This window comes from Hemitrygon akajei, chromosome 8 (genome assembly GCF_048418815.1).
Source record: "Hemitrygon akajei chromosome 8, sHemAka1.3, whole genome shotgun sequence".
Lineage (NCBI taxonomy): Eukaryota > Metazoa > Chordata > Chondrichthyes > Myliobatiformes > Dasyatidae > Hemitrygon > Hemitrygon akajei.
The window spans coordinates 124408569-124435154 of NC_133131.1; the positions used below are offsets into that span (position 1 = coordinate 124408569).

The 26586-nt window shown below is 41.4% G+C and overlaps 1 protein-coding gene across 2 annotated transcripts in view; it reads left to right on the forward strand.

Moving 5' to 3' along the window:
• The first annotated feature begins 13152 nt into the window (after positions 1–13152).
• The window catches only part of fam171a1 (family with sequence similarity 171 member A1), a 161469-nt gene continuing 148035 nt past the window's right edge, over positions 13153–26586 (forward strand). Inside the window, exon 1 of one of the 2 annotated variants that reach the window (XM_073054530.1) lies at positions 13153–13497. In XM_073054530.1, the coding sequence (XP_072910631.1) occupies positions 13398–13497 (100 nt within the window). In that variant the 5' untranslated portion in view covers positions 13153–13397. The remainder of the gene's footprint in view (positions 13498–26586) is intronic. The other variant, XM_073054529.1, reaches the window with a different exon arrangement.

Below are 26586 nucleotides of genomic sequence, written 5' to 3' on the forward strand. Positions count from 1 at the left end.
TTGGAAAACAGTCATCTACAAGGCTGCAAATTGGGAACCCAGAAATGGGATGGATTGCAATCAATCATTTTTTTTGTTGCATTAACACAATAGACTGGATGTTTTTTTCAGAGTGCAGTAAATTTTTTAGCTTTTATTTCCATTATTCTTTACAGTCAAGGAAACATAGACTTTCAAGGCTCAGAAGAAAATCACTTGACACAGTTTGTCCATAGATAGAATAGCTTATTCTCAGATTTGGAGTCAGAATCAGATTAAATACCAACGGCATGTGGCATGAAATATGTTGCTTTGTGGCAGCAGTACATTGCAATACATAATAATAAAAAAACTACAAATTACAATAAATATATTAAAGAAATAAATTAAATAAGCAGTGCAAAAAGAAAGGGGGGAAAAGAAAAAAAATTGAGGAAGTGTTCATGTGCATTCAGAAATCTGATGGTGGAGGGGAAGAAGCTGTTCCTGAAATGTTGAGTGTGTGCCTTCAATCTGTTGTACTTCCTCCTTGATGGCAGTAATGAGAAGAGGGCATGTCCTGGGTGACTGGGGTCCTTAATCGTGGATGTTACCTTCTTGAGGCATCACCTTTTGAAGGTGTCCTGGATGTTGAGGAGGCTTGTGCCATGATGATGCTGGCTGTGTCTACAGCTTTCTGCAGCTTTTTCTGATCCTATGCAATGGCCCCTCCATACCAGAGAGTGATAAAACCAATTAGAGTATTCTCCACAGTACATCAAGTAGACATTTGCCAGAGCTCTTGGTGACATACCAATTCTCCTCAAACTCCTAATGAAATCTAGCTGCTGTCATGCCTTCTTTGTAATTGTATCAATATGTTGGGCTCAGGATAGATCCCTTGAGATGATGAGATCCAGTAAATTAAAACTGCTCACGCTTTCCACTTCTGATCCCTCAATGAGGACTGGTGTGTGTTCACTTGACTTCCCCTTCCCGAAATCCACAATCAATTCCTTGGTCTCACTGACATAGAGTGCAAGGTTATTTCTGTGACACCACTCAACCAGCTGATCTCTCTCACTCCTGTACACCCACTCATCACCATCTGAAATTCTGCCAACAATAGTTGTGTCACTGGCAAATTTATAGATGGTGTTTGAGCTGGGCCTAGCCACACAGTCATGGGTGTAGAGAGAGTAGAGCAGTGGGCTAAGCATGCATCTTTGAGGTGTGCCAGTTAGGAAGAGAAGTTACTTCCGACCAGCACAGACTATGGTCTCCCAGTGAGGAAATGAAGGGTCCAGTTGTAAGTGGTACAAAGACTCAGGCTTTGAAGCTTTTTGATTAGAAGTGAGGGTATGGCGCTGTAGTCAATAAACTGCAGCTCGACGTAAGGGTTACTATTGTCCAGGTGATCCAAGGCTGAGTAGAAAGCCAGAGTGATTGCATCTGCTGTAGACCTATTGAGGCAATAGACAAATTGCTGTGAGTCGAGGTCCTTGATAGACAGGAGTTGATTCTGATCAAGACCATTCTCTCAAACCATTTCTTCACAGTAGATGTGAGTGCCATTAGGTGGAAGTCCAATGAGCGGAGCTAAAGGTGGTGCTAGAGAGCGACTATTCCCTGCTCATCAGAGGAACATTTAAAGTCTTCTTCTTCTAATGCCTCTTTTTTCCTTTTCAAGGTGGCTGGGGTCCTGTCGGAGTACATGATCTACAAATGCACTCAAACTGCAGTTCTTCACGGCACAACATTCCCGTTCCTGGAGCTCAATGATCAGCTGCGTTTTCGATATCGCCAGAAGCCCTGGAAGATGACACCTTCAGGGTGCGAACTTGCAGACCTAATTTCTCACCAGTGTCACGAACTGAAGTGTCGCAGGGAGCCAGAAGTTTGTCTTTATTAAGAGGTTTTTCATCCTCTGGACTATTCTATTAAATCTCTTCTGGACCATTTCTGGTATCTCCAAAAATATCAGAATTAACTACTGCTCTCAAATTGCCACCATACCAATGTTTTACGGTGTTCCAACACAATTTCCTTGTTTTTATGATTTTTGCAATTAAGAGTCAAAGAGTCATAGAAAATTACCACTCTGAAACAGGCCCTTTGGCCCATCCAGTCCATGCTGAACCATTAAAACTGCCTAGAGTTATCGACCTGCACCTGGACCATAGCCCTCCATATCCCTCCCATCTATTTACCTATCCAAACTTCTTTTGAATGTTGAAATCAAAATTGCATCCATCACTTGTGCTGGCAGCTCATTCCACAGTCTCACCACTCTTTGAGTTAAGAAGTTTCCCCTCATGTTCCCCTTTCATCCTTCACTTGTGATCCCTAGTTATAGTCTCGACCAACCTCTGGAAAAACTCTGCAATGTATTTACCCTAGCTATACCCCTCATCATTTTGTGTACCTCTATCAAATATCCCCTCAATCTTCTATGTTCTATGGAATAAAGTTCTAACCTGTTTAATTTTGCCTTATTACTCAGTTCCTCCAGTCCCAGTAACATCCTTATAAATTTTCTCAGTACTCTTTCAATTTTACATCTTTCCTGTAGGTAGGTGACTAAATCTGCACACAATACTCCAAATTATGCCTTGTCAATATCTTATACAACTTCAACATCACATCCCATCTCCTGTATTCAATACTTAGATCTATGAAGGCCAATATGCCAAAAGCTTTCTTAATGACCTTACCTACGTGATGCCACTTTCAGTGAATTATGGACCTATATTCCCGGATCCCTTTGTTCTACTACACTGCGCAGTGCACAACACTCAACGTGTAAGACCTACCCTGGTTGATCCTCTCAAAGTGCAACCATAAGACCATAAGCCATATGAACAGAATTTAGCCATTTGGCCCATCAAGTCTGATCTGCCATTCAATCATGGCTGATCGTTTTCTTCCCTCCTCCGCCCCGCTCTCCAGTGTTTTCCCCGTAACCTTTGATGCCATGGCCAGTCAAGAGTTTATCAATCTCTGCCTTAACTATACTCAACGATCTGGCCTCTAAAGCTGCCTGTGGTAACAAATTCTACAAATTCACCACCCCCTGGCTAAATAAATTTCTCTGCATCTCTATTTTAAATGGATGCCACTCTGTCCTGAGGCTGTGCTCTCTTGTCCTAGACTCCCCCACCATGGGAAACATCCTTTACACATCTACTCTATCTGGGCTTTTCAACATTTGAAAGGTTTCAATGAGACACCTCACACATGTCTATATTAAATTCCATCTGACACTTTTTACCCATTTTTTCAGCAGTTCCATATTCTGCTGTGAGCTTTGCTAGTCTTCCTCGCTGTGAACTATACCTTCCATCTTGGTGCCTTCTGCAAATTTGCTGATCCAGTTAACTACATTGTCATCCAGATCATTGATATAGATGACAAGCAACAATGGACCCAGCACCAATCCCTGTGGATCTTCACTAGTCACAGGACTACAGGTCTCCAGTCAGAGAGATATCCATCTACTGCCACTCCCTGGCTTCTTCTGCAAAGTCAATGTCTAATCCAATTTACTACTTCATCTCGAATGCCAAGCGACTGAACCTTCTTGAATAACCTCCCATGCAGAACTTTGTCAAATACCTTGCTAAAGCACATGTAAACAACATCCACTGCCTTGCCTTCATCAACTTTCCTGGTAACATCCTTGATCTACTATGCATGAAGCTATGCTGACTATCCCTAATCAATCCCTGTCTATTCAAATACTCATATATCCAACCTCTTAGAATACCTTCTAATAACTTCCCCACTACTGATGTCAGGCTCATCAGCCTATAATTTCCTGATTTATTCTTAGAGCTTTTCTAAACAGCAGAAAAACTTCAGCTATCCTTCAATCCTATTGTGTCACTAATGTCACAAAGGATGATTTAAATATTTCGGCTAGGGTCCCTACAACTTCTGCACTTGCAATGCACTTCCATCTTTTTCTTAACCAGGGCCTCAATATCTCTTGAAAACCAAGGTTCTCTAAATCTGGTATCATTTCCTTTTATTCTGACAGGCACATACAAACTTTGTACTCTCAAAATTTCACTTCTGAATGCCTCCCATTTACCAAGTACACCTTTGCCAGAAAGCAGCCTGTCCCAATCCACACTTGCCAGATCCTTTCTGACACCATCAAAATTGGCCTTTCTCCACTTTAGAATCTCAACCTGAGGACCAGACCTATCCTTTTCCATAATTATCTTGAAACTATTGACATTACGATTACTAGATGCAAAGTATTCCCCTATACAAACTTCTGCCACCTGCCCTGTCTCATTCCCTAATAGGAGATCAAGCATTGCACAATCTCACATAGGGACTTCTATGTACCAAGTGAGGGATCTTTCCTGAATGCACTTGACAAACTCTATCCCATCTAGTCCTTTTACAGTATGGGTGTCCCAGTTAATATGGGGAAAGTTAAAAATCACCTACTATCACAGCTTTATACTTCTTTCAACTGTCTGCTATCTCTCTACAAATTTATTCCTCTACATCCCATGGACTTATATAGCCCCAATAACATGGTCACACCTTTCTTATTTCTCAGTTCCACCCATAATGCCTCACTAGATGAATTCTTCAGTCTGTCCTGACTAAGCACTGCTGTGACATTTTCCCTGACTAGTAACACCACCCTTCCTCCTTTAATGCTTTGCAGAACCTTTTCCCTCTTCCTACCTATGTCATTGCTACCTATATAGACCATGACTTCTGGCTGCTCATCCTCCCACTTAGAGCACTGAGGACTCCATCCGAGATGTCTGGGACTCTGGCACATACCATCCAGGAATCTCATTCTTGTCCACAGAATCTCATTTCTGTTCTCCTAACTAATGAATCCCCTATCACCGCAGCTCACATTTTCTCTACTCCTTCCCACAGAGCCCCACTCAGTGCCAGAAACCTGACCACTGTGTCCTTCTTCTGTTAGCTCATCCATCCCCCTCCAACAGTATCCAAACCTGTCATTGAGGAGGATAGCCACAGGTGTAGTCTGCAGTGGCTCTTTAACACTCATCCCCCTCCTGACAGTCACCCAGTTACCTGCGTCATGCACTTTGGGTATAACTACCTCTCTATATGTCATGTCTATCACCTCCTCAGCCTCTGGAATGATCCAGAATTCATCCAGTTCCAGCTCCAACTCCTTAACGTGGAGTGTTAGAAGCTGCTGCTGGATGGTCTTCTTGTAGGTGAAGTTGTCATGGACACTGGAAGTCTTGCAGATGGAATCATCAGGGACACTGGAGGTCTCCCTACCTTCCCACATCTCACATCAATTACAATTATTTATAAAGCACAGAATCTGGTACATGGACTGCTTACTATCAAAGATCTTCGAAAGTTCATGTGCACATGAACTACTTTGCCTCATCAGCTTGTTAACCCATCAAAAGTCTTTCCTGGTTGATATAGTAAGCCTTTAGTAAGGTTGTGGGGAAATTGTTAATCCATTGTTGTCCTGATTATTATTTCTATAATTTCACCAACACCAAAGTTAAATTGACTGGCCTTTACATTCTTTATAAAACCAATATGAGCCTATGGCACCCACTCCCACCTATTATCTGATTATTAGAAAATTATGGACGCGACCTTTGTAATCTTGGCCCTTACTTCTCTCTGCAACTTTCATTGGATCCCATATGTGCCTTCCCCCTTCTCAACTTTTGGTCTACCTCATAACTAAATAATCTCAATTTTTCTTTATTTTTATCCATGTTTGGACCAGGCCTTTAATAAGATCTTCAGCCAATGGCCTTGGCAGATTCAAAATCAAATGGAATTTAATATGTTGTTAAATAAGACAACACTAGCTCAGAATAGATTATTTACTCACACTGACTCCTTAAAACCCTAACCGTTTGACTAAGGGAAAGGGCTGCTATCAAGTAATTCAAGCCGCATTTCTGTGCCGCATTTACAGTATGTGATTATTGTTTGCCATTTGTAATAAGGCACAAAGCAACTACATTTCCATGGTAACAATGCCTAGTACCTTGGGGAAAGGCAGGCATGTCTGCATATCTTCGAAGTGCATGATTTGTATTTTCCATCTGATCTTGTACCAGATCTTGTATTGTTGGATGCCTTGTAAACAATGTTATAAAAATAAACTAAATATGAAAAGCTTACTTTTACAACCTTAATGCGACAAGTTATTTTCATCATTTGCTGTCTGGATTAATGCACAAGTAAAAAAACATAGGGTAAGTATATTCAAATACATTCAAATACCTACAGTACCTTCAGCATATGCTTACCCTGCCTCTCATTGGAAAACAGCAGCAGTTCCAAAATGGACTATTCTTGTTCAATAGGCATTCTGCAGCAGTAACCACAAAACCAGGCATAAGATGATGGCACATGGGTGCAGCTGGTAAATGGTATTTATTGTGCAATTTTCCAGTGACCACATGGGTTTCCTCTGGATTCTCCAGTCTATTCCCATAATTTAGAGATGTGAGGGTTTGTAGCTCAACTGAGCACAGTAAGTTGTAAAGTGTCTAGGTAGTGGTAGAATCTGGGGAAAATTGATGAGAATATGGGGAGAATAAGATAATGGGTTTACATAAGATTAGTGTAAAATGGATGGTCAATGGTCAATACAGTCTTAAACAGCTGACTGCTGTTTTTCTGTGTGTATCTCTCTTTGAATCTCTAACTCTTTCATTGAATAATGGCATTCTGCTGTGAGCACGTTTCAGCTATTTCTCTTCATGAGTAGGACACGTTTTATCACAAACAAGAGAAAATCTTCAGATGTTAGAAATCCAAGCAACACACACAAAATGCTGGAGGAACTCAGCAGGCCGAGCAGCATTTACGGAAAAGAATACAGTCGACGTTTCGGTTCTGTTGAAGAGTCTTGGCCCGAAATGTCAATTGTACTCTTTTCAAAAGACATATTTAATGCTGGTCAGATCTTAAAGAGCTTTTACACTTTTTTCAAAAGTGCATAAAAGATAGACAAGGCCAAATATTTCTATGTTGAATTGTGTTGAATTCTCTTCATGATTAATTAGTTATAAGCTTTATTGATTGCATCCAATTTTGTCTGCAAACAATGAACTGTTAATTGAGTCCTCTGGCAGCAGGTGGCACTACAAATTCATTTGATCCAATGATGATCTGCACTCTATTTGAGATGCCTCACTTCCTGGGAACAGTCATAACCAGCAGAGCTGCCAGAACCACTTTCATTCTTAATGCTCCATAGAATCCTGTAACCTCTGCATCTGCTTTGCATTATTTCAAATGGCACTTCATAGTTGATTACAAGATCATTTTAGATAAAGAAAACAAGTCAGAAGGAGTCAAGAAATCAGATGTCATAATTATACTTGCTTCTACAAAATTTAACCCTATTCAGAATGTGGATCCCACATACCCAAATTATATTTTAAAACAATGCTTACACCCCGGGTTCTTTTATCTTAACTCAACTCAACCACACCCAACCCCCACCCCAATACCACCATAGTATGCCGAGTTCATGATTTAAGGTAATCCCTTTCCTACATGGCCTGGCCATTTTCTATGCCTGTAACCTGCTCCAATCCTACAGTCCTCTCTGCAGTCCTCCATTTCTTGCTTCTTGAATATTCAAATTTGAACTGTTTGCATCTTTGTTATCTGTTCCTTCAACTCCATGGGCCCTCAGCTTTGCAATTACCCTTCAAAATCTCATAGGATGATTCTTAAAACTCATTGATTTGACCCCACTTTGGGTCATCTGTTTTAATATCTTTTCATATGACTTAGTCCAAATTTTCTTTGGTCACACTATTATAAGACAACTTGGAATTTTTTACTCCATCAAAGTAGCATGTTGCTCCAGAGGAGAAAGGGGTCTTGATAAAATACTATTTGCATCTTTATATGAATGAGCAGAACAAAAGAAAGAGATATCCAGGAGCACATAAATGGAAGAGACCAAATACAGACTGAATGATTTCTTGGATTATCTGTACAATCCATAAATCCATCCTGTCATTTCATTCCCTTTCTGATTTTCTTTCCCAATAGCTTGTCATCTTCCAGCTACACGTTTCAGCCTTCCAGACTCAAAATTGATTTTTATACATGTTACTATACGCTTAATAAGAAGATGATTGACAGTTCTAATTCAATAATAGCCTTGATTCTACTATCAGGTAGATATTTCATGGGGAATATTAAATGTGACTAAAATGAAGAAGGTTTCCTGGTGCTGCAACACAAATTACCATGGCAATGAGCTACAAGCAGAAAAGTAGAGCTAAGCAATTCTACAATCAACCAATCATTCTCCAGTTCTGCCACAAATTACTGTGCATGGTGTCAGAGAGAGAAAACAAAGGGAAGAGGAAGCTCCAAGAACATTTGTCCATTTCTCAGTGAAGACTGAACCTTACATATGAATATTAAAGACAGGTCTGAAGCACTGGCAAACATTTCTTGCAGGAAATACCAAGCGGATGACCCATGCAATTTCCTACCAATAGGCTCACCATCGTAGAAATAAGTATTCAGCCAGCTTGATTCCATCAATTAGTACAGTATTATAAGACAGCCGGGACTACTCAGTCTAACAGATGAAAACAAATATCATCCCCGTTATCGTCCGTGCACTCCACAGCCACTGAAGTTGCTTGCTTGGGCTACTCATAACTCATAGCATAGCTTGTGACTCAAAAGTACAAAGCAATGATCCTTTCAGTAATAGAGTCTAATGACCTGACATTAGCATGTATCACCATTGATCTCTACCACCAGACATGATACATGGGAATGGCATCATAGTCACTCCCTACCAACACATGCCCAGATGTTGCTGCTGAAATATTTCTAAATACGCTGCTTAAAGGCATTTAGGCAGATACATCAGTAGGCAGGGAATAGAGCAGGCGTTCCCAACCTAGGGTCTGTGGACCCTTTGGTTAATGATAAGAAATAATGGCATAACATAGGTTGGGAACCCCTGGAATAGAGGGACATGGACTGTGTGCAGGCATTGCTCGATGAGATCTGTTAGATTAGCATCATGATTGATGCAGACGTAGTGGGCTGAGGGGCCTTTTCCTGTCCTGTTCTGGTCTATGTGCCACCAACAGGCCAACACTATTTCTATGATTAATGATTAAAACTTCAGGAGCAATACATGAAATTTTTTTAAAAACTGCAGATGTTATAAATATGAAATGCTGCAAACATTCAGCAAGTGAAGAAACATCTGACTGAAATCTTAGACAGGAAGTATTAAATCTGTTTCTCCTTCCATAGATACGACTTGACTTGATTAGTGTTTCTAGCATTTTGTTAATTCTTCAATGTAAGCTCAATGAACCAACCATTTCTTGTACCCGTGGATACTGTAAAAAGAAATTAAATGAATGAATGAACTAAAAGAATGTATAATGCAGTCTGCCAAGTCTAACAATAATCATGAAGCTCAATCCCATCCTCTGGTTGACTGGCACCTCATTTGCCATCTTAACATTCATTTCATTGACCACCACACACAGTGGCTGCAAGTATGTGTATTCTACCTGTTCCACATTTAATATTGTTTAATACAACATTGGTGTTGCAAGATCTTTCTGTATTATGCATCCTTCTCAACAAAAGACCCAATTAGTAACCTTCCACCACCACCCTCCTTTATCTAGCAGAACTGGTCCTCACCCTCAACAATTTCTGCTTTGGCTTCTCCCACTTTCTCCAAACTCAAGGGGTAGCCATGGGCATGCACATGGGCTCCAACTATGCCTACCTTTTTGTTGGCAACGTAGAACAGTCCATGTTCCAACCTTGGAATACTCCCCAACTCTTCCGGCATGATATTGATGACTGCATTGGTGCTGCTTCGTGCACTGTGCTGAACTTGTCAATTTCATCAACTTTGCCTTCAACTTCCATCCTGCCATTAAATTCACTTGGTCCAATTCTAAAACCTCTGTCCCCTTTCTTGATCTCTCTGTATCCATCTCTGGAGACAAACCATCTATCGATATCTTTTACAAACTTACCGATTCCCACTGCTATCTTGGCTATATCTCTTCCCAATCTGTCTCCTGTAAATATGCTTATTCCCTTCTCTCAATTCCTTTGTCCCCACTGCATCTGTTTCCAGTATGAGGCTTTCCTTTCCAAGGCATCAGAGATTCCTCTTGTCCTTATCTACCACCCTATTAGCCACTGCATCCAACACATCATTCTTCTGCCATCATGTCCTCCACCCCCCACTCTCTGCTTTCTTCAGGGATCGCTCCCTCCATGACTCCCTTGCCCATTTGTCCCTCACCACTAATCTCCTTCCTGCCACATATCCCTGTAAGTGACAGAAGTGCAACACCTGCCCATTCACTTACTCCATTCAGGGCCCCAAACTGTCCTTCCAGGTGAGGCAACACTTCACATGTGAATCTCTTGGGGTTGTCTATTGTATCCGGTGCTCTAAATGTGACCTCCTCCACACTGGTGAGACTCAACGTAAATTGGGGGACTGTTTTGTCAAGCACCTCTGCTCCATCCACCAACAGTGAATTTTTCCAGTGGCCATCCATTTTAATTCCTTTCCCAATTTCCATTCTGGTATGTCGGTCTATGGCCTCTTTTTCCACAATGAGGCCACAGTCAGGGTGGAGGAGCAACACCTCATATTCCATTCACATAGCCTCCAATGTACAAGGCATTGGTAAGGCCGGATTTGGAGTACTGTGTACAGTTCTGGTCACCAAATTATAGGAAAGATGTCAACAAAATAGAGAGAGTACAGAGAAGATTTACTAGAATGTTACCTGGGTTTCAGCACCTAAGTTACAGGGAAAGATTGAACAAGTTAGGTCTTTATTCTTTGGAGCGTAGAAGGTTGAGGGGGGACTTGATAGAGGTATTTAAAATTATGAGGGGGATAGATAGAGTTGACGTGGATAGGCTTTTTCCATTGAGAGTAGGGGAGATTCAAACAAGAGGACATGAGTTGAGAGTTAGAGGGCAATAGTTTAAGGGTAACACGAGGGGGAATTTCTTTACTCAGAGATAGATAGATAGATAGATAGATACTTTATTCATCCCCATGGGGAAATTCAACATTTTTCCAATGTCCCATACACTTGTTGTAGCAAAAACTCATTACATACAATACTTAACTCAGTAATAATATGATATGCATCTAAATCACTAACTCAAAAAGCATTAATAATAGCTTTAAAAAAGTTCTTAGAGTGGTAGCTGTGTGGAACGAGCTTCCAGTAGAAGTGGTAGAAGCAGGTTTGGTATTGTCATTTAAAGTAAAATTGGGTAGGTATGTGGACAGGAAAGGATGGAGGATTATGGGCTGAGTGCAGGTTAGTGGGACTAGGTGAGTGTAAGCATTCGGCATGGTCTAGAAGGACCGAGATGGCCTGTTTCCATGCTGTAATTGTTATATGGTTATATGGTTAAAAACTGATGGCATAAATATCAATTTGTCCTTCCAGCAATTTTTCCCTCCCCCTTCCCTCTTCTATTCCCCACTCTGGCCTCTTATCTCTTATCCTTCCCTTCCTATCATCTCCCCCCCCCCCCGCTGCCCCTCTTCTTCCCTTTCTCCCATGGTACACTCTCATCTCCTATCAGATTCCTTCTTCTCCAGCCCTTTCCTTTCCCATCCACCAAGCTTAACCTATCATGTTCTATCTTGTCCTTCTCTCCCTCCCCCTTCTTCAACCAGAAAAGTCAACTTTTCCATAGATGTAATTTCCACAGATGCTGCTTGACCTGCAGAATCCCTTCTGTTTTGTATTAGAAGGGACAAGTTTTTCTATATTGGGTATATGTATTTCAATATATTAAACCCATTGGCACTCAGAATCCCAAATCTGATTATATCCAACACTCCAGCCACAAGCCCTTCTTACATTGGTGGGAACAAAGGATCCATATTTTGCTTCGTCCATCATCCAAATAAATCTTAATTTGAAAATGCTGCAGGTCAAAGTCTGTACCATTATACTCAGTGGTTAGCTCTAATGGCCCTGTTCTTGGCCATTCTGAAAAAAGTACGAAGAAGCAACCTGTTTTATTCAAATACTTCCTGTTCTCACCTTTCATCTTCCTTTTGGAGAGCAAACATTTTCCACTTCTTTAAATCATGGGACAAGGCACATTTCCTTCACGTCCACTGCACTTTGCAATAGCATCTTTATCTGGCAGTTATTTGGAGATGTTTGTCCTTCACATATTTGCGCCTGACTCTAATAAACACAATCTGTAGAAAAGTAATTTACAGGATATCATATTTCATTCTGCCTTTACTAGCTCTTTTAACGAACTTTTTGAAATTGCGGTTAATGCTAACTGGTGATCCATGTCTACAAGCTCCTGTATCCCAGTGTTATACAGTGACAGTCCTTTCATGTAATGGAATCGGATCTGTAGCCATCAGCCGGGTTCCTAAGGTATAGAACCAGAATTGAACCCAGGGCCTGGAGATTAGATCGTGTCAGACATCGAAACCAGGCACAGTATTTTATGGGCCTTTCAGGACTGTTAGATTGAAGAAGATTTAAGTCCTGCCTCCTGTCCTACATGGCCACACCTCTCAAACGGTCCGGACAGGTGTCAAGATACCTATCCAATTCCCAGTTTTGGTGACAACCCATGTTCTCCTTGGGTAATTGGTTTATTGTTGTTACATGTATCAAGATATAGTAAAATGCTTTGGTTTGCTTTAATCTAAATCATTCCATTGAGGTTTTACAAAAAAAATGTAAAATATATTATTACAGTTACAGAGAGAATGTAGTGCAGTCAGACAAATTGAGTGCAAGGGCCATGACGAGAAAAACTGAGAAGTTCAGCTTTATCGCGTAAGAGATCCGTTCAAAAATCCCGCTCCAAATAATCCGATTTCCTTGTGTAAAACCGACCATACAGCGAGATGCAATGACCCAGAACGCACTGTCTAAACAGGAGGGGAACAGGTTCAGTGATAACTTTCGCAAAAGCAGATGGGGGGGAGACGAATAGGCATGGACTGGGACTGAAACATTAGCAAGGCCAAAGCGATCTCCTGCATTGTTTGGAGAGGTCCTCAATCGGGAGCTGAGTGGAGAGTGGCCCCTTCTCCTGCTGCCTCGGCGCGTCAGACGAGTGCAGAGTGAAGCGGGAGCAGCGGGTGGCGCCGCAGCTCCAGCCGCTGCCTCTGGTCGCGCCTCTCTGGGGAGGGGAGGGAGTTAAAGCGCCGGGGAAGCTGAATCCAGACGGATTGAGGTTGGAAAGCAGTGAAGACGGCAGCTGGAGCTGTGGTAGAGAAGGAGGAGGAGGAGGAGGAAGAAGAGAGAAGGAAGGAAGCAGCGAGGCAGGCAAACGCCGTCCAGGGGCGGTGGCGTTAAATATGGGCGGCCCCTCGGCATTGGCGCCCGTCTCCTCCTGCTGACAGAAGGATGAGCCGTTTTTCGCGCTCCGCCGCCCTCCTGCTTTGCCTCCTCGGTTGCCATGTGTGGAAAGCGGTCACGAAAACCCTTCACGAGCGGCGTGCACAAGGTAAGAGGCGACGGGAAGGGCGATGACTCTGGCGAGGGGGACGAGGTTGGAGAAGAGGGTGGTGTCCTTCGTGAGGAGGGGTATGTGTGTCTGGTGGTGTTTTGGCGATGGAGGTGCCTCAGGATTTTCCGGCCGGACCTGTTATTGTCATTTGAACAAAAAGCCCCGGGACGCGGCGGGAGGAAGAAACAATGAGGATCGCCAGCGAGCCCTGCTCTCGGGAACCGGAGCTCCAATGGCTTTTCCCGAATGGGGAAGGAGGGGGAAAGCGTCGGGGTCTATTATTTAAAGTTGTTGAGATGCGAGAGGTCAGGATGTTGCAGAGAGTCATCGGTTACGATCGATTCCTCTTGTTTTCCCCTCCTCCCCCCACCACCACCAATAACGTATCATTCGTTTATGTTAGGGCGTGTGTGTGTTTTTTTCCCAAAATAATAATCCTTCAGTGCAGTGGATGTAATTCGGAATCGGGACATCCAAGTGAGCAGCGCAACCACAGCGCGGTGTTTTTGGTGCGTTTTGTGCATCGGATTTAAAATGAGCACGTTGCTGTTGGGAGGACGTTAGCTGGGAATCTCAGCCGCAGTTCACCCTCCGGTTAACTGGAAGTCATCGCGGACAGAGACCCACCCCCTCCGCCGTTTTAGCACCTTCGGTTTTTTAAGGTTGTGATATGCTTGTTAACACGTTCGATTCCTGTTCTTCTAACACTGATTTTTTTTAAACTAAAAATAATTCTTATTTTATTCTGCTGTGAAATTTTTAATGATAGGGATCACTGACATCGCCGTAAAGATGATAAGGGGGGTTTCAAAACAAGCACTTCCATTAAAAATACACCGTGCGTTAAATAAAGAAGGTTATGGCTGATCTTAATGGATGGTGGAATAAGCACGAGGGGCCGAGTGGCCTCTGCTTCGTAATTCCGTTGTTCGTGTACAAATGACATTGGTAAACCTTTGAAGTTGCTGTATTTTGCGTCTTGCTTTCGGACGTTGGAGACTGACAGTGTAATACATCTGAAAAGTAAAATTTTATAGCCTGGATAACCGAGCCTGGCACGGTTTCCTGCATTCTGATAGAAGCTCTTGAAATCGCATCGTCTGTATATTTATATCGTGCCTTCTGCAGATTCGTTATGGAAACTTACAGACACAGAATCAGTTATGATCATGTAGTTTATTTATCAAAAATACATGTTCAGATACAGTCTTCAAACTATTGGGAGCTGGTGTGCCCTACCTTATATTCTACAAAGATACTTTAAATGCAGTTCCTTAAGTTGTAATATTACAGTTGGTTATCTCCTTTGTCCAGCTGTGTTGAATGGTTAGTGATTGAGGGTACCCTTACAAAATTTGGAAAACATGCATCAGGACTTGTCAGAATCTAAGATATATATAATAAAGTGTAGAATATTATAGCATTAATAATGATGACAAAGGTCAGATCTAAATTTTCACTGGATTGAAAAAAGCTGCTAGAAGTTGTGAACTCAGCCAGCTCCATTGTAGGTTCTAACTTCCCTGGCATCTAGGACATCTTCAAAAGGCGAGGCAGCATCCATCATTAAGGACCCCCATCACTTGGGACTTATCCTGTTCTCATTGCTACCATCAAGGAGGAGGTACAGGAGCCTGAAGACACACTCAATGCTTTAGGAACAACTTCTTCCCCTCCGCCATCAGATTTCTAAATGGACAATGAACCCATGTACACTACCTCACTATATTTTTTGCTCTTATTTTGTACTAATTTAATTTTTAAAAATATATTTACTGTCATTTATAGTTCATTTTTATTACGTATTGCAATGTACAGTTGTGGCAAAACAACAAATTTCACAACATATGCCAGTGATATTAAACTTGATTCCGATTTGGATGTAATTGAGTTTTGCCTTCTTAGAGTTTATATATTTAGGAGATAATTATCTCAAATAGCCTGTTGTGCATTCTGTTATGCAGTACCCAAGTGAACTATTGCTGGGAGTGGATAGAGTCGAATGTCAAGCAAGGTAATTTAGCTGCTCCATGATTATAAGTGGCCATGGAGATAAATCCACTCTTGCCATAGAATCATCTCATGCAGAAATTCACTCTACCCTTTTCCCTTTTGGGTGTGAACATAAAGTCAACAAGTACTACAAATGCACCCTTCCCTTTGACTTCCAGGGATATGCAAAATCAGTAATTCATGAATGGCAAAACTTCATTAAGAATTTCTGTTTTATGTTACTATGTTTGCATTGTCTTGTGTTTCACTGCATATGGCTGGAACTGAGCATTTACAAATTATGGAAACATTAAACACTTTGTTTTCAAACACAATGCTGGAGGAGCTCAGCAGGCTAGGCAGCATCCATGGAAAAGAGTGTAGTTGATGTTTAATCCAATCACAAGCAAAAGAAAATCTGCAGATGCTGGAAATCCAAGCAACACACACAAAATCCTGGAGGAACCACAAGCAAGAGAAAGTCTCCAGCATTTTCACCATCTGCAGATTTCCTTTTGCTTGTGATTAGACGGAACGTCAACTACTCTTTTCTATAGATGCTGCCTGGCCTGCTGAGCTCCCCCAGCATTTTGTGAGTGGTGCTTGGATTTGCAGCGTCTCCAGATTTTCTTTTACTTTGTGTTCAAAATATGGACAATAATATCATTTATGAATAATTTATCTTCAACTGCATCCTTTTTTCAGTGCTCATACAAGTAATCGAGCATGGACAGTAGAAAGCAGTCAGAATCTGCAGCCTCTATCAGAGTCACATCCAAAATCTCCTTGTTTGGATGGAATGAGATTGTCTCCCAAATTTTCTGGTTAACCAGATTTTGTGTTTTTTTAAAAAATTTTCTTTACGAAGAAATGCATGATGTTACAAACATTGACCTATGACAATATTGGCAAGTGTGAAACATGTTTTAGTAATGGCAGAAACTTAGAGCTGGTCCATGGGAGGTTTGGGAGTAGTTCTGATTCTGCTGGTGGTTGGGTTGTGATGTGGTTTAGACAATAGCATGCAATGACAGCGCACTTTAACTCTCCCATTGATTTCAATGCACACCATATTTTATGCTCTCTACCCTCAAACCCCAAGCCTCATGAAAACATTTGCTAATATAGTGGGCTGGTTTGCCGTGTAAGCTTGTAATTTATATTTTCTTCCTTGCATTGTGAATACTAAAGGAAATGCCACCATTTATTGTTTATCCTTAGTTGTGCCTGATTTGAGGAAGCAGTTAAGAACCAAATATTGGTAGGTCTGAAATCACCTAGATCAACAGGCAAGGATAGCATATTTATTTTCCTGAGAGACATTAGTGAACCAGATGAGTATTCATGCCAATCCTGAGGGTTAATGGTTACCATTTCTGAGACTGGCTTGCTTTTTAGTTTATTCTGAAACTTTCTACAGGGGCACAATTGAGAGCATCCTGACTGGCTGTATCACTGCCTGGTATGGGAACTGTACCTCCCTTAATCGCAGGACTTTGCAGAGAGTGGTGCAGACAGCCCAGCACATCTGTAGTTGTGAACTTACCATGATTCAGGATGTTTACAAGGACAGGTGTGTAAAAAGGGCCTGTAGGCTCATTGGGGATCCAAGCCATCCCAACCACAATCTATTCCAGCTGCTACCATCCAGGGAGTAGTACTGCAGCATAAAAGCCAGGACCAACAGGCTCCGGGACAGTTTCTTCCACCAGGGCATCAGACTGATGAACTCACACTGACTTGAATGTACTCTGTACTACATTGACAGTTCTATTTATTATAAATTATTATAAATTACTATCATTGCACATTTAGATGGAGACATAACAAAGATTTTTACTCGTGTGTGAAGAATGTAAGAAATAAAGTCAAGTCAATTCAATTCAGATTTATTTAATTACTTGAAATCATTATCCTCATTGGAATTCAAACTTGTGTCTCTGAATAAATGGTCCATACTACCAACTGGTATCCCACCCAATAATAATTATCACATTTGCTGCTTCATGTTATTACCTTGGAAATCAAATACAATGCATAAATATTAATATTGATTTTGCAATTGAAACAATCTCACTGTTTATACTAATGTTTGGTTAGGGTAACACAGTGACAAAGATATTGAGAATAAGTTAATTTGATTTGTGGTTGAATGCTTGCAGTGTGTGTATATAGGGACACAATCACATTTAATCACCTTTTTTGTGCTTTCCAGCCCCATGAAAGTCAGTTACATTCTGTAAAAGGCACAGGTGCCCATTCATCCAGATTAGGTCAGAATAGCAGTGTGCACTCATTGAGTCTTCAAATACACTCAGTAGCCTCTTTATTAGGTACCTCCTGTATTTAATAACACAGCCACTGAGTATAAGCTCATGGCCTTCTCTGCTGTAGCCCATCCACTTCAGGGTTTGACATCTCGTGTGCTCAGAGATGCTCTCCAGCACACCACTGTTGTAACATATGGTTTTTGAATTATTGCCGGCTTCCTTTCAGCTTGAACCAATCAGGCCATTCCTCTGACCTGTCAATGTCAAGGCATTTTCACCCATAGAACTGCTGCTTACTGGATTTTTTTTTTTCATACCATTCTCTATAAATTCTAGAGATTTGTGTGTGAAAATCCCTTGAGATTTATCAGTTTCTGAGATGCACAAACCACCATGCCTGGTATCAACAATTATTCCATGGTCAAAGTCACTTGGATCACATGTCTTCCCCATTCTGATGTTTAGTCTGAAGAACAAACTCAACCACTTGACCATGATTGGCTGGTTAGATATCGGAATTAATGAGCAGGTGTACCTAATAAAGTGGCCACTGTGTACATGTTTAACTCCTGACAATATGGGTGTCTTGCAGTAACTTAGTACAAGAGCTATATTTTTCAAACAGCTGCAGTAATAATTGGAAAAATTTCAAAGGATGCTTTAGAAAGAAGTTCTGTGAATTTATGTGTTAATAAAAATGCGAAATGTGGATGTAGGGTTAAGTGGAATAAGGAGATAAAAGTTCAACTAAAGGAAGAGGAGTGGAAAAGTCATTGGCGGTTGCGCTGGGTGGAATTACATTTTGTGGAGCACCAGCTCCTATTCTCGAGCAAGGGAAATGTGTGAGATTAAAATGGATCTAAAAGTGGTTCCTACCAGGTTATGTAAGCTAGTTGAAACAGTTTAACATGAGTAATGTTGAGGTGGGTAAGAATTTTGGTGAGTTGTGACTATTGTGTGGATAGCATTTTACAAACGAAAAGAGTGTACCAATAGTCTGCATTACTGTAGAGAGAAAAGGTATTATGCAACATAACTAGAAAACAGAAATAAGAAATGATTGAGTAAAATATTAGAGTGGACAGGGAAGTGTGGAATTGTGATATTAGTGAGTGCTTATTATATCCAAAACAAGTTTTTTTCCAAGATGGCTCCAAGCTATGACCTGTGTTAAGTTGCAGCTCATATTCAGTTATTTTTAAAATGTTTAATTGTTTTATAGGTTTGTAAGGATGGTTTTGAGGACAGAGCAGGAAGTTTGGGGTCAGATTAGGGTTTAGGAACAGGTATTTGGGAGAATTGGGGGAATTAGAATTAGAGGTCAGGCCAGAGTGTAAGTTTCTGCATTCAGAGACCGGTGATGCGGGTGTGGGACATCCATGGTTGGAGCAGAGAGTGCATGGGCCACTTAGAGCAGCAAATTGTTGGCGGATCCTAGAGTCAGAGTTCCACGTGACCAGGAGGAATGAGTTCCATTGATCCTTGGGCTCACAAATTGGTGAGACCAGAGCTCAAGGACTAGTATTTAGGGTTCCACCACCTGTGAGTCTGGAGTTCAGGCCCGGTGTTCTGCATTCCTTGGGATCGATGTCGAGGATCAGGGCCTAAGGATGAATCTGAAAAAGGGAAGTTGAGGCCCATTGGCCAGAACAGAGTTTGCAAATCTCCGCGAGTTCACTGGGGAGGTGGGAGCCTGGTACTTGCAGGCCTAAGTCTTTGTCCACTGGAGACCTGTTCTGGCGTTAAAGGACTGTGTATGTGTGTGGATGGGAGGGAAGAACGGGGCTCGTTTTTGCTGGGTTTTTTTGTTGCTTGTTGTGTTCTGTGTTGTTCTGCTGAGCTTTGTGTACATGCTTCGTTGGCTCCGGAATGCATGGCAACATCGGTGGGCTGCCCCCAGCACACCCCCCCCCCCCCCAGTGTAATGGTTGATAATGCAAACGACACATTTCACTGTATGGTTTGATATACATTTGACAAATTATCTTAATCTTGATCTTGAAAAGTAAGAAATGAAAATACATTTGTGATCTGATCGCCACTTGTTGGAGATGATTGAGAGGGTCATGACTGGGAACTAAATATACCACATTAACAAATCCATAGGAAAGATGGTTAAGGGAAAGGAGTAGCAGTGATTAAGAATTAAATCTTAAGTGAATATTATCAACAGTAAGCAGACAGTGGAAAAGTAATATCAGGACATGATAAATTGATAAAGATTTAAGCAGCCATTATGAGTGTTTAGTAACAACTCTTCTCGAATATGTTAATGTGAAGATTGGACAAGAGTGCAGTCGAGAAAGTGTTTAGAAGGGATCTTGTCATAAACATAGTACATGGGTTAAACAATCATGCTCACAGCCAGAAGTGTGAATTTCCTGAGTATTTGGGAGTATTCGATGTAGTAAAATATCCTGGAATACTAAGTGGATAGGAGATCTTGAACTCAACAAAAAGTACGGAAGCAGGTATAACTAACAAACTAATAATAATAATACCCCTTCTTACCCCATCTCTGACATATTTAGTTGTTTTTTTTCTCTCTGTCTCTCTGCCCATCACTCTGCCTGTTCTCCATCTCCCTCTGGTGCTCCCTCCTCCCCCTTTCTTTCTCTCGAGGCCTCCCATCCCATGATCCTTCCCCTTCTCTAGCTCTGTATCACTTTCACCAATCACCTTTCCAGCTCTTAGCTTCATCCCACCCCCTCCGTTCTTCTCCTATCATTTCGCACTTCCCCCTCCCCCCACTACTTTCAAATCTCTTAGTATCTCTCCTTTCAGTTAGTCCTGACGAAGGGTCTCGGCCTGAAACGTTGATAGTGCTTCTCCTTATAGATGCTGCCTGGCCTGCTGTGTTCCACCAGCATTTTGTGTGTGTTGTTTAACTAACAATCATAATCATTTGTAATTGAATTCATGCAAAATGATACAAATTGGCAAAATTTATCAGTGGTATTCTCTTAAAGAGATGATAGAAATAGTGAAAGTGGAAAAGCAGCAGTTTTGTTCAGAGCATTAATTAAAGGTACGCCTTACCAGTATTAAAATAAGGATGAACAAAAAATTGACATTAAAGAATGACAAATCTACAGGACCAGATAGTTTTCACCATATCTTTAAAAGAAGATGAAAGATAAAAGGAATAAAGATTAAATTAGCTTTATTTGTTACATGTACATCGAGAATACAATGAAACCTGTCATGTGTGTCACCGATCACTGCCGTCCAATGCTGAGAGCAGCCTGTAACTGTCATCACGCTTTTGGTGCCCACGTAGCATACCTACCATTTACTAACCCTCACCCGTATGTCTTTGGAACGTGGGAGGAAGCCAGAGCACCCCAAGGAGACCCTCGTCGTCACAGAGAGGATGTAGAAACTCCTTACAAATAGTGGCAGGAATTAAACCCCAGTTGCTGGCATTACAAAGCGTTACTTGTATGCTGTAAATAAAATCAAAACTTAACTTAGGAATTTGGTCCCCTTTTTTTTTGGAAGAGAAAAATTCAAAAATAATGGAAGTCATATGGAAAGTAAAGTTTAGAGAGATGGAATTGCGTAATGGTAGCTCAACAGCTGTTGCCAGGACATCAGTTGAATGTAGAATACTGAGAATGTTCAAATGAAAATGGATTTGTAAAGATCAACCGGTTAACTTTTATTTGATGGTGGCTAGGGGAATATCTATGGGCATCGTACAGATGTCAAGAGAACATTTGATTAATTAATTACGGTAGGTCTATTTCTAAGAAGCTATTGGATAAAGTGGAAGTTTACAAAAGAAAGTTGCTAAATGAGGGAGAGCATTCTGACTGGTCCCATCACAGCCTGGTATGGCCTACAGGAGACTATGGAGGGTTGTAGACTCAGCCAGTGCTGTCATGGGCCCAACCTTCCTTGCCATCAAGAACACCTTCAAAAGGCGGAACTTCAAGAAGGTGGCATCCATCATTAAGGACCCTCACCTCTTGGTACATATCCTCTTCTCATTGCTACCCTCCTGGCGGAGAATCAAGAGCCTGAAAATGCACACTTAACATTTTAGGAACAACTTTTCCCCCCTCTGCCATCAAGTTTCTGAACAGTCCATTGTTACTTGTCTTTTGTGCTATTTATTTATTTTTGTAACTTGTAGTAATTTTTATGTATTACATTGTACTGCTGCAGCAAAACACCAGATTTCATAACATGTCAGTGATAATAAAGCTGGTTCTGATTCTAACTCGACAAGGAAGCCGTTCAGTGAAGAGTGACTGAGATCAGGCGTAATATTTGGGTATCCGGCCAAAAGGATCTATGTTGGGGCTGCAACTGTTCGTTATTAAACTTTATCGCTGATGAAGTAATTCATATATTATAGTAAAGATTATTGAGAGATAAATTTCGGCAGGACATTGAGGAAAAGTTTTCTTAATTTTCTTTCAATGCTGCTATGAAAACTTTCATGTCTGCCTTACAGAAAGCATTCTATAGAGATTTGAACTGAAGAATGCAGATAATGAGTAGGAGAGTCATTGCATTTCTACCAGCCTTTTTATGTCTATTACCGGTAGATGCTGTCAGTGTTTGAAACCCATGAGCTTTCTTGTGTAAAGTTGCAGTCATTGTTGGTTGTATATTTGCCTACAATTAATTGTAGTATTGCATAAACAGATAAATTGCCAGTATAACTTACTGTGCAATGTGGGTTAATGGATAAATGTTGATTGAAATGCTAAGACATCTTCAGTTGTTCTTTGAAAAGTGTTTTAAATCTACATGAGCAGGCAGGTGAGTTCTCTGGTTTATGCCCTGTCCAAGGTAACTACTTGTTAATATTGCAGCACTTCAGTTGTACTCAAGAACTTTGGCTTTATGAACTAGTCGATTGGTTAGATCTGAAGCCACCACCTTCCAACTTGGGTGAAATAGTTAGGGTCATTGTTATACATTATTTCCCTCTTTCCTCATGTAACCCTCAGGCTCGCCCAGCTCGTGTTTGTCTAGGGGAAACAGCCTTTGGCCCCGCCAAAAACTGGGAAATCACATTTGTGTGGATGCTGTGTAATGTACCACCCAGTTACAAACCCACAACACAGAACATCAGACAGTACACCGTATGCAATTAAATGATTGAACTTTATGAATCTTAATCTGAATCTAAGGTTAGTAATGAAAATAAAACAAGGCCCAATTCAAGGAAAAGTCAAAAGTTCACGTTGGAGCTCACTCAGTAGTCATTCTTCCACCATTGGTCTCCTCCGAGTGTCGCCGACCTTCGGACCCTCAGATCCCAGTCCACTCCGTCCAGTGGACTACCAGCTCTCTTCATACGTGTCTTCCCTCTTCATCTCTCCTCAACCAAAACTGCGAAAAACATCCTTCCAGATTCACAAGACAGAACAACAATCTCCGATTGGCTAACATGCATACCACAGTTCTGTTATCTCCAGCCATAACCCAAGCATTGCTGCTACAGAGAAACAGTTACCTCAGCAGTGAATATTACAGAGAAGCCATTACATTAACCTTAGCAGTGAAACGTTACAAAGAAGCCATTACATTAGCAGTGAATCCTTACAGCGCATTACACTTATAACCCAGCAAGATGCTGTTGGGTTCTTCAAGTCTTTGCTGGCTCCCAAAGCCACCCCACCCTCCTACTAATTTTCTCTGTAATCTTTTCTCCCAACAATTCTACTCTCCAGCTACAAGAGGGGCAATATATAGTGGGTAATTAACCAGTAAAACCATGTCTTTAGAATGTGGTAGGACATTGAAACATCCAGATATAACCCATATAATCAGACAGAGAGTGTTCAAATTCCACACAGTAGTCAAGTCAAGTCACTTTTATTGTCATTTCAACCATAACTGCTGGTACAGTACATAGTAAAAATGAGACAACGTTTTTCAGGACCATGGTGTTACATGACACAGTACAAAAACTAGACTGAACTACATAAAAAAAAAACACAGAGAAAGCCGACTACAGACCTACACAGGACTACATAAAGTGCACAAAAACAGTGCAGGCATTACAATAAATAATAAATAGGGCAAGGTGTCAGTCCAGGCTTCGAGTATTGAGGAGTCTGATAGCTTGGGGGAAGAAACTGTTACATAGTCTGGCCGTGAGAGCCCGAATGCTTCGGAGCCTTTTCCCAGATGGCAGGAGGGAGACGAGATTGTATGAGGGGTGCATGGGGTCCTTCATAATGCTGTTTCCTTTGCGGATGCAGCGTGTAGTGTAAATGTCCGTGATGGCGGGAAGAGAGACCCCGATGATCTTCTCAGCTGACCTCACTATCCGCAGCAGGGTCTTGCAATCCAAGATGGTGCAATTTCCGAACCAGGCAGTGATGCAGCTGCTCAGGATGCTCTCAGTACAACCCCTGTAGAATGTGATGAGGATGGGGGGTGGGAGATGGACTTTCCTCAGCCTTTGCAGAAAGTAGAGACGCTGCTGGGCTTTCTTTGCTATGGAGCTGGTGTTGAGGGAACAGGTGAGATTCTCCGTCAGGTGAACACCAAGAAATTTGGTGCTCTTTACGATCTCCACCGAGGAGCCGTCGATGTTCAGTGGGGAGTGGTCGCTCTGTGCCCTCCTGAAGTCAACAACCATCTCTTTTGTTTTGTTCACATTCAGAGACAGGTTGTTGGCTCTGCACCAGTCCATTAGCCGCTGCACCTCCTCTCTGTAAGCTGACTCGTCGTCCTTGCTGATGAGACCCACCACGGTCGTGTCATCGGCGAACTTGATAATATGGTTCAAGCTGTGTGTTGCAGCACAGTCGTGGGTCAGCAGAGTGAACAGCAGTGGACTGAGCACGCAACCCTGGGGAGCCCCCGTGCTCAGTGTGATGGTGTTGGAGATGCTGCCTCTGATCTGGACTGACTGAGGTCTCCCAGTCAGGAAGTCTGGGATCCAGTTGCAGAGGGAGGTGTTCAGGCCCAGTAGACACTAGACGACATCATTAAAAACAGGTTACCAAAGTTGCAATGAGTGGTTCTGTTGTCTTGTGTAGTGCTTGAAGATGGAATTTTTAAAAAAAATCTCCAAATGTGGAAATCTGAAATGAAAGCAGAATGCTGGAAGCCCTCTGCAGGTCAAGCAGCCATCAGTGGAAAGAGAAAATGTTGTTTCAGTTGTGGGAACCTCAGAATAATTTTGAAAGTGCCCAAACCTGAAACATCAGTTCTTTCCATTGCCACAGTTGCTGCCTGACTTGCTGAATGTTTCCACCACTATTTGATTTTTTTTTTGAATATATGCTAACAATGACAGCTTGGCTGCAATGTGGGCAAAGACCTAATCAGCAGAAGTGGGGGGATGAATTAACAAAGGTTTAGAAACTGAATGATATAGAAGTGGCCTTGAATTTGCAGTTTTTGGCTAGTTGCTGGTGCTTGCTGCTGATCTGTGAAGACCACACACTTTGTGTGAATCAACTGAAGATAGCTTGCTGGACGAAAGTAACTCCAATATTGGCAGTGAGACATTGGTGAACATGTTATGCTATATAGTTGAGGAAAAGGAATAGTGCCAGAACAAGCCTTGTCCTCCAAGAAGAAATCTGTCTGAGTACCTGCTGGCATGCTTGAGCTGTCAAAACAAATTTCAGTAGTGGAGGATTCATTTAGGATAGTGGAGATCTCCTGCTTCAGAATGAACCACTCTCCTGTTTGTTCTGTGCATTAGGTCTGGCATGCATCTATCTGGCCACCAGTTTGCTGCTTCTTGTCTGTGTGCTGGGGAGCTGCAGTGACTGACGGTTACTTGTACATAACTTTTTATGTTTTGTAGCTAAGAATTAAAGGGTCAGAGTTAAAATAACATAATAAAATGCTTAACTTTTTCATTTACTAGTTTTCTATCAATGGTGGAAACATTGTCTGAACTTCTGACAAATTAATTTAAAGTTATAATCTAGATGAAGCTTAGTTTTGTTGTAGGACTAAATTGCCTTTAACTTTGTTTTATTTTATTTAATGGCATTATATGCTGCCAATTACAAACAGTTTGTTACTTCATCAAGGAGTAGATTTACAAACATTTGGCAAAATTTGCATGGCTGAATTAATCTAATTATCTGCTAGTATAGTTACTGAATATTAATTGGCTCCTCGAGCTATACTGCATCTTTGTTTTGCTGTTAATGGAAATGTAGAAGTCAGAATCAGTTCACTTGTTTTCTGCATAATTACATTGAGTGTGATACATGAAAACAATTACTTTAGATTCTCTGAATCTGATTGCTGTCTTCATTAAGATTCTTTTGTTAATTCACCTCGTAGGTCAGGTTGATGACTATGGGGTAGTTGCAGGCAGTGTTTCCATGTCCCTGATATCCTGGTCCTTTATTCTTCCTGGTAGCAGACACTGTAAATTTCTCATACTTATTACACCACAGGAGAGGAGATCATTTGGCCCACAGAATGCATGCTCTAAGACCCGTCCCATCAATCTGTTTCTCCCTCATTTTATTCCCCATCTATCCTTTTAATTCTTTCCCTTTAATTTCATTTACCTCTGCCAAAGGTTAATTTACCTTCTGGTCAGTTAGCCTTCTGAGTAAGTGGGTGAGATGTGGGATGAAACTTGAGCTGTTAGGGAAACCCATAGTGACATTGGGCGAAGATGCACACACTTCCCTGACGTCAAGATAGACCCCAGGAGCTTGAGACAAGGAGGCATTTTTAAAACTGTATTTTATTGTTTAGTATATGGAATTGATAAAATGATGCTTGATTTTAAATTTCTATATGTGAGTGACATACATTCACACCAGTGTGCCGAGCTGAACATTTACAAGGCAATAACAGAGGTACTATTATCACG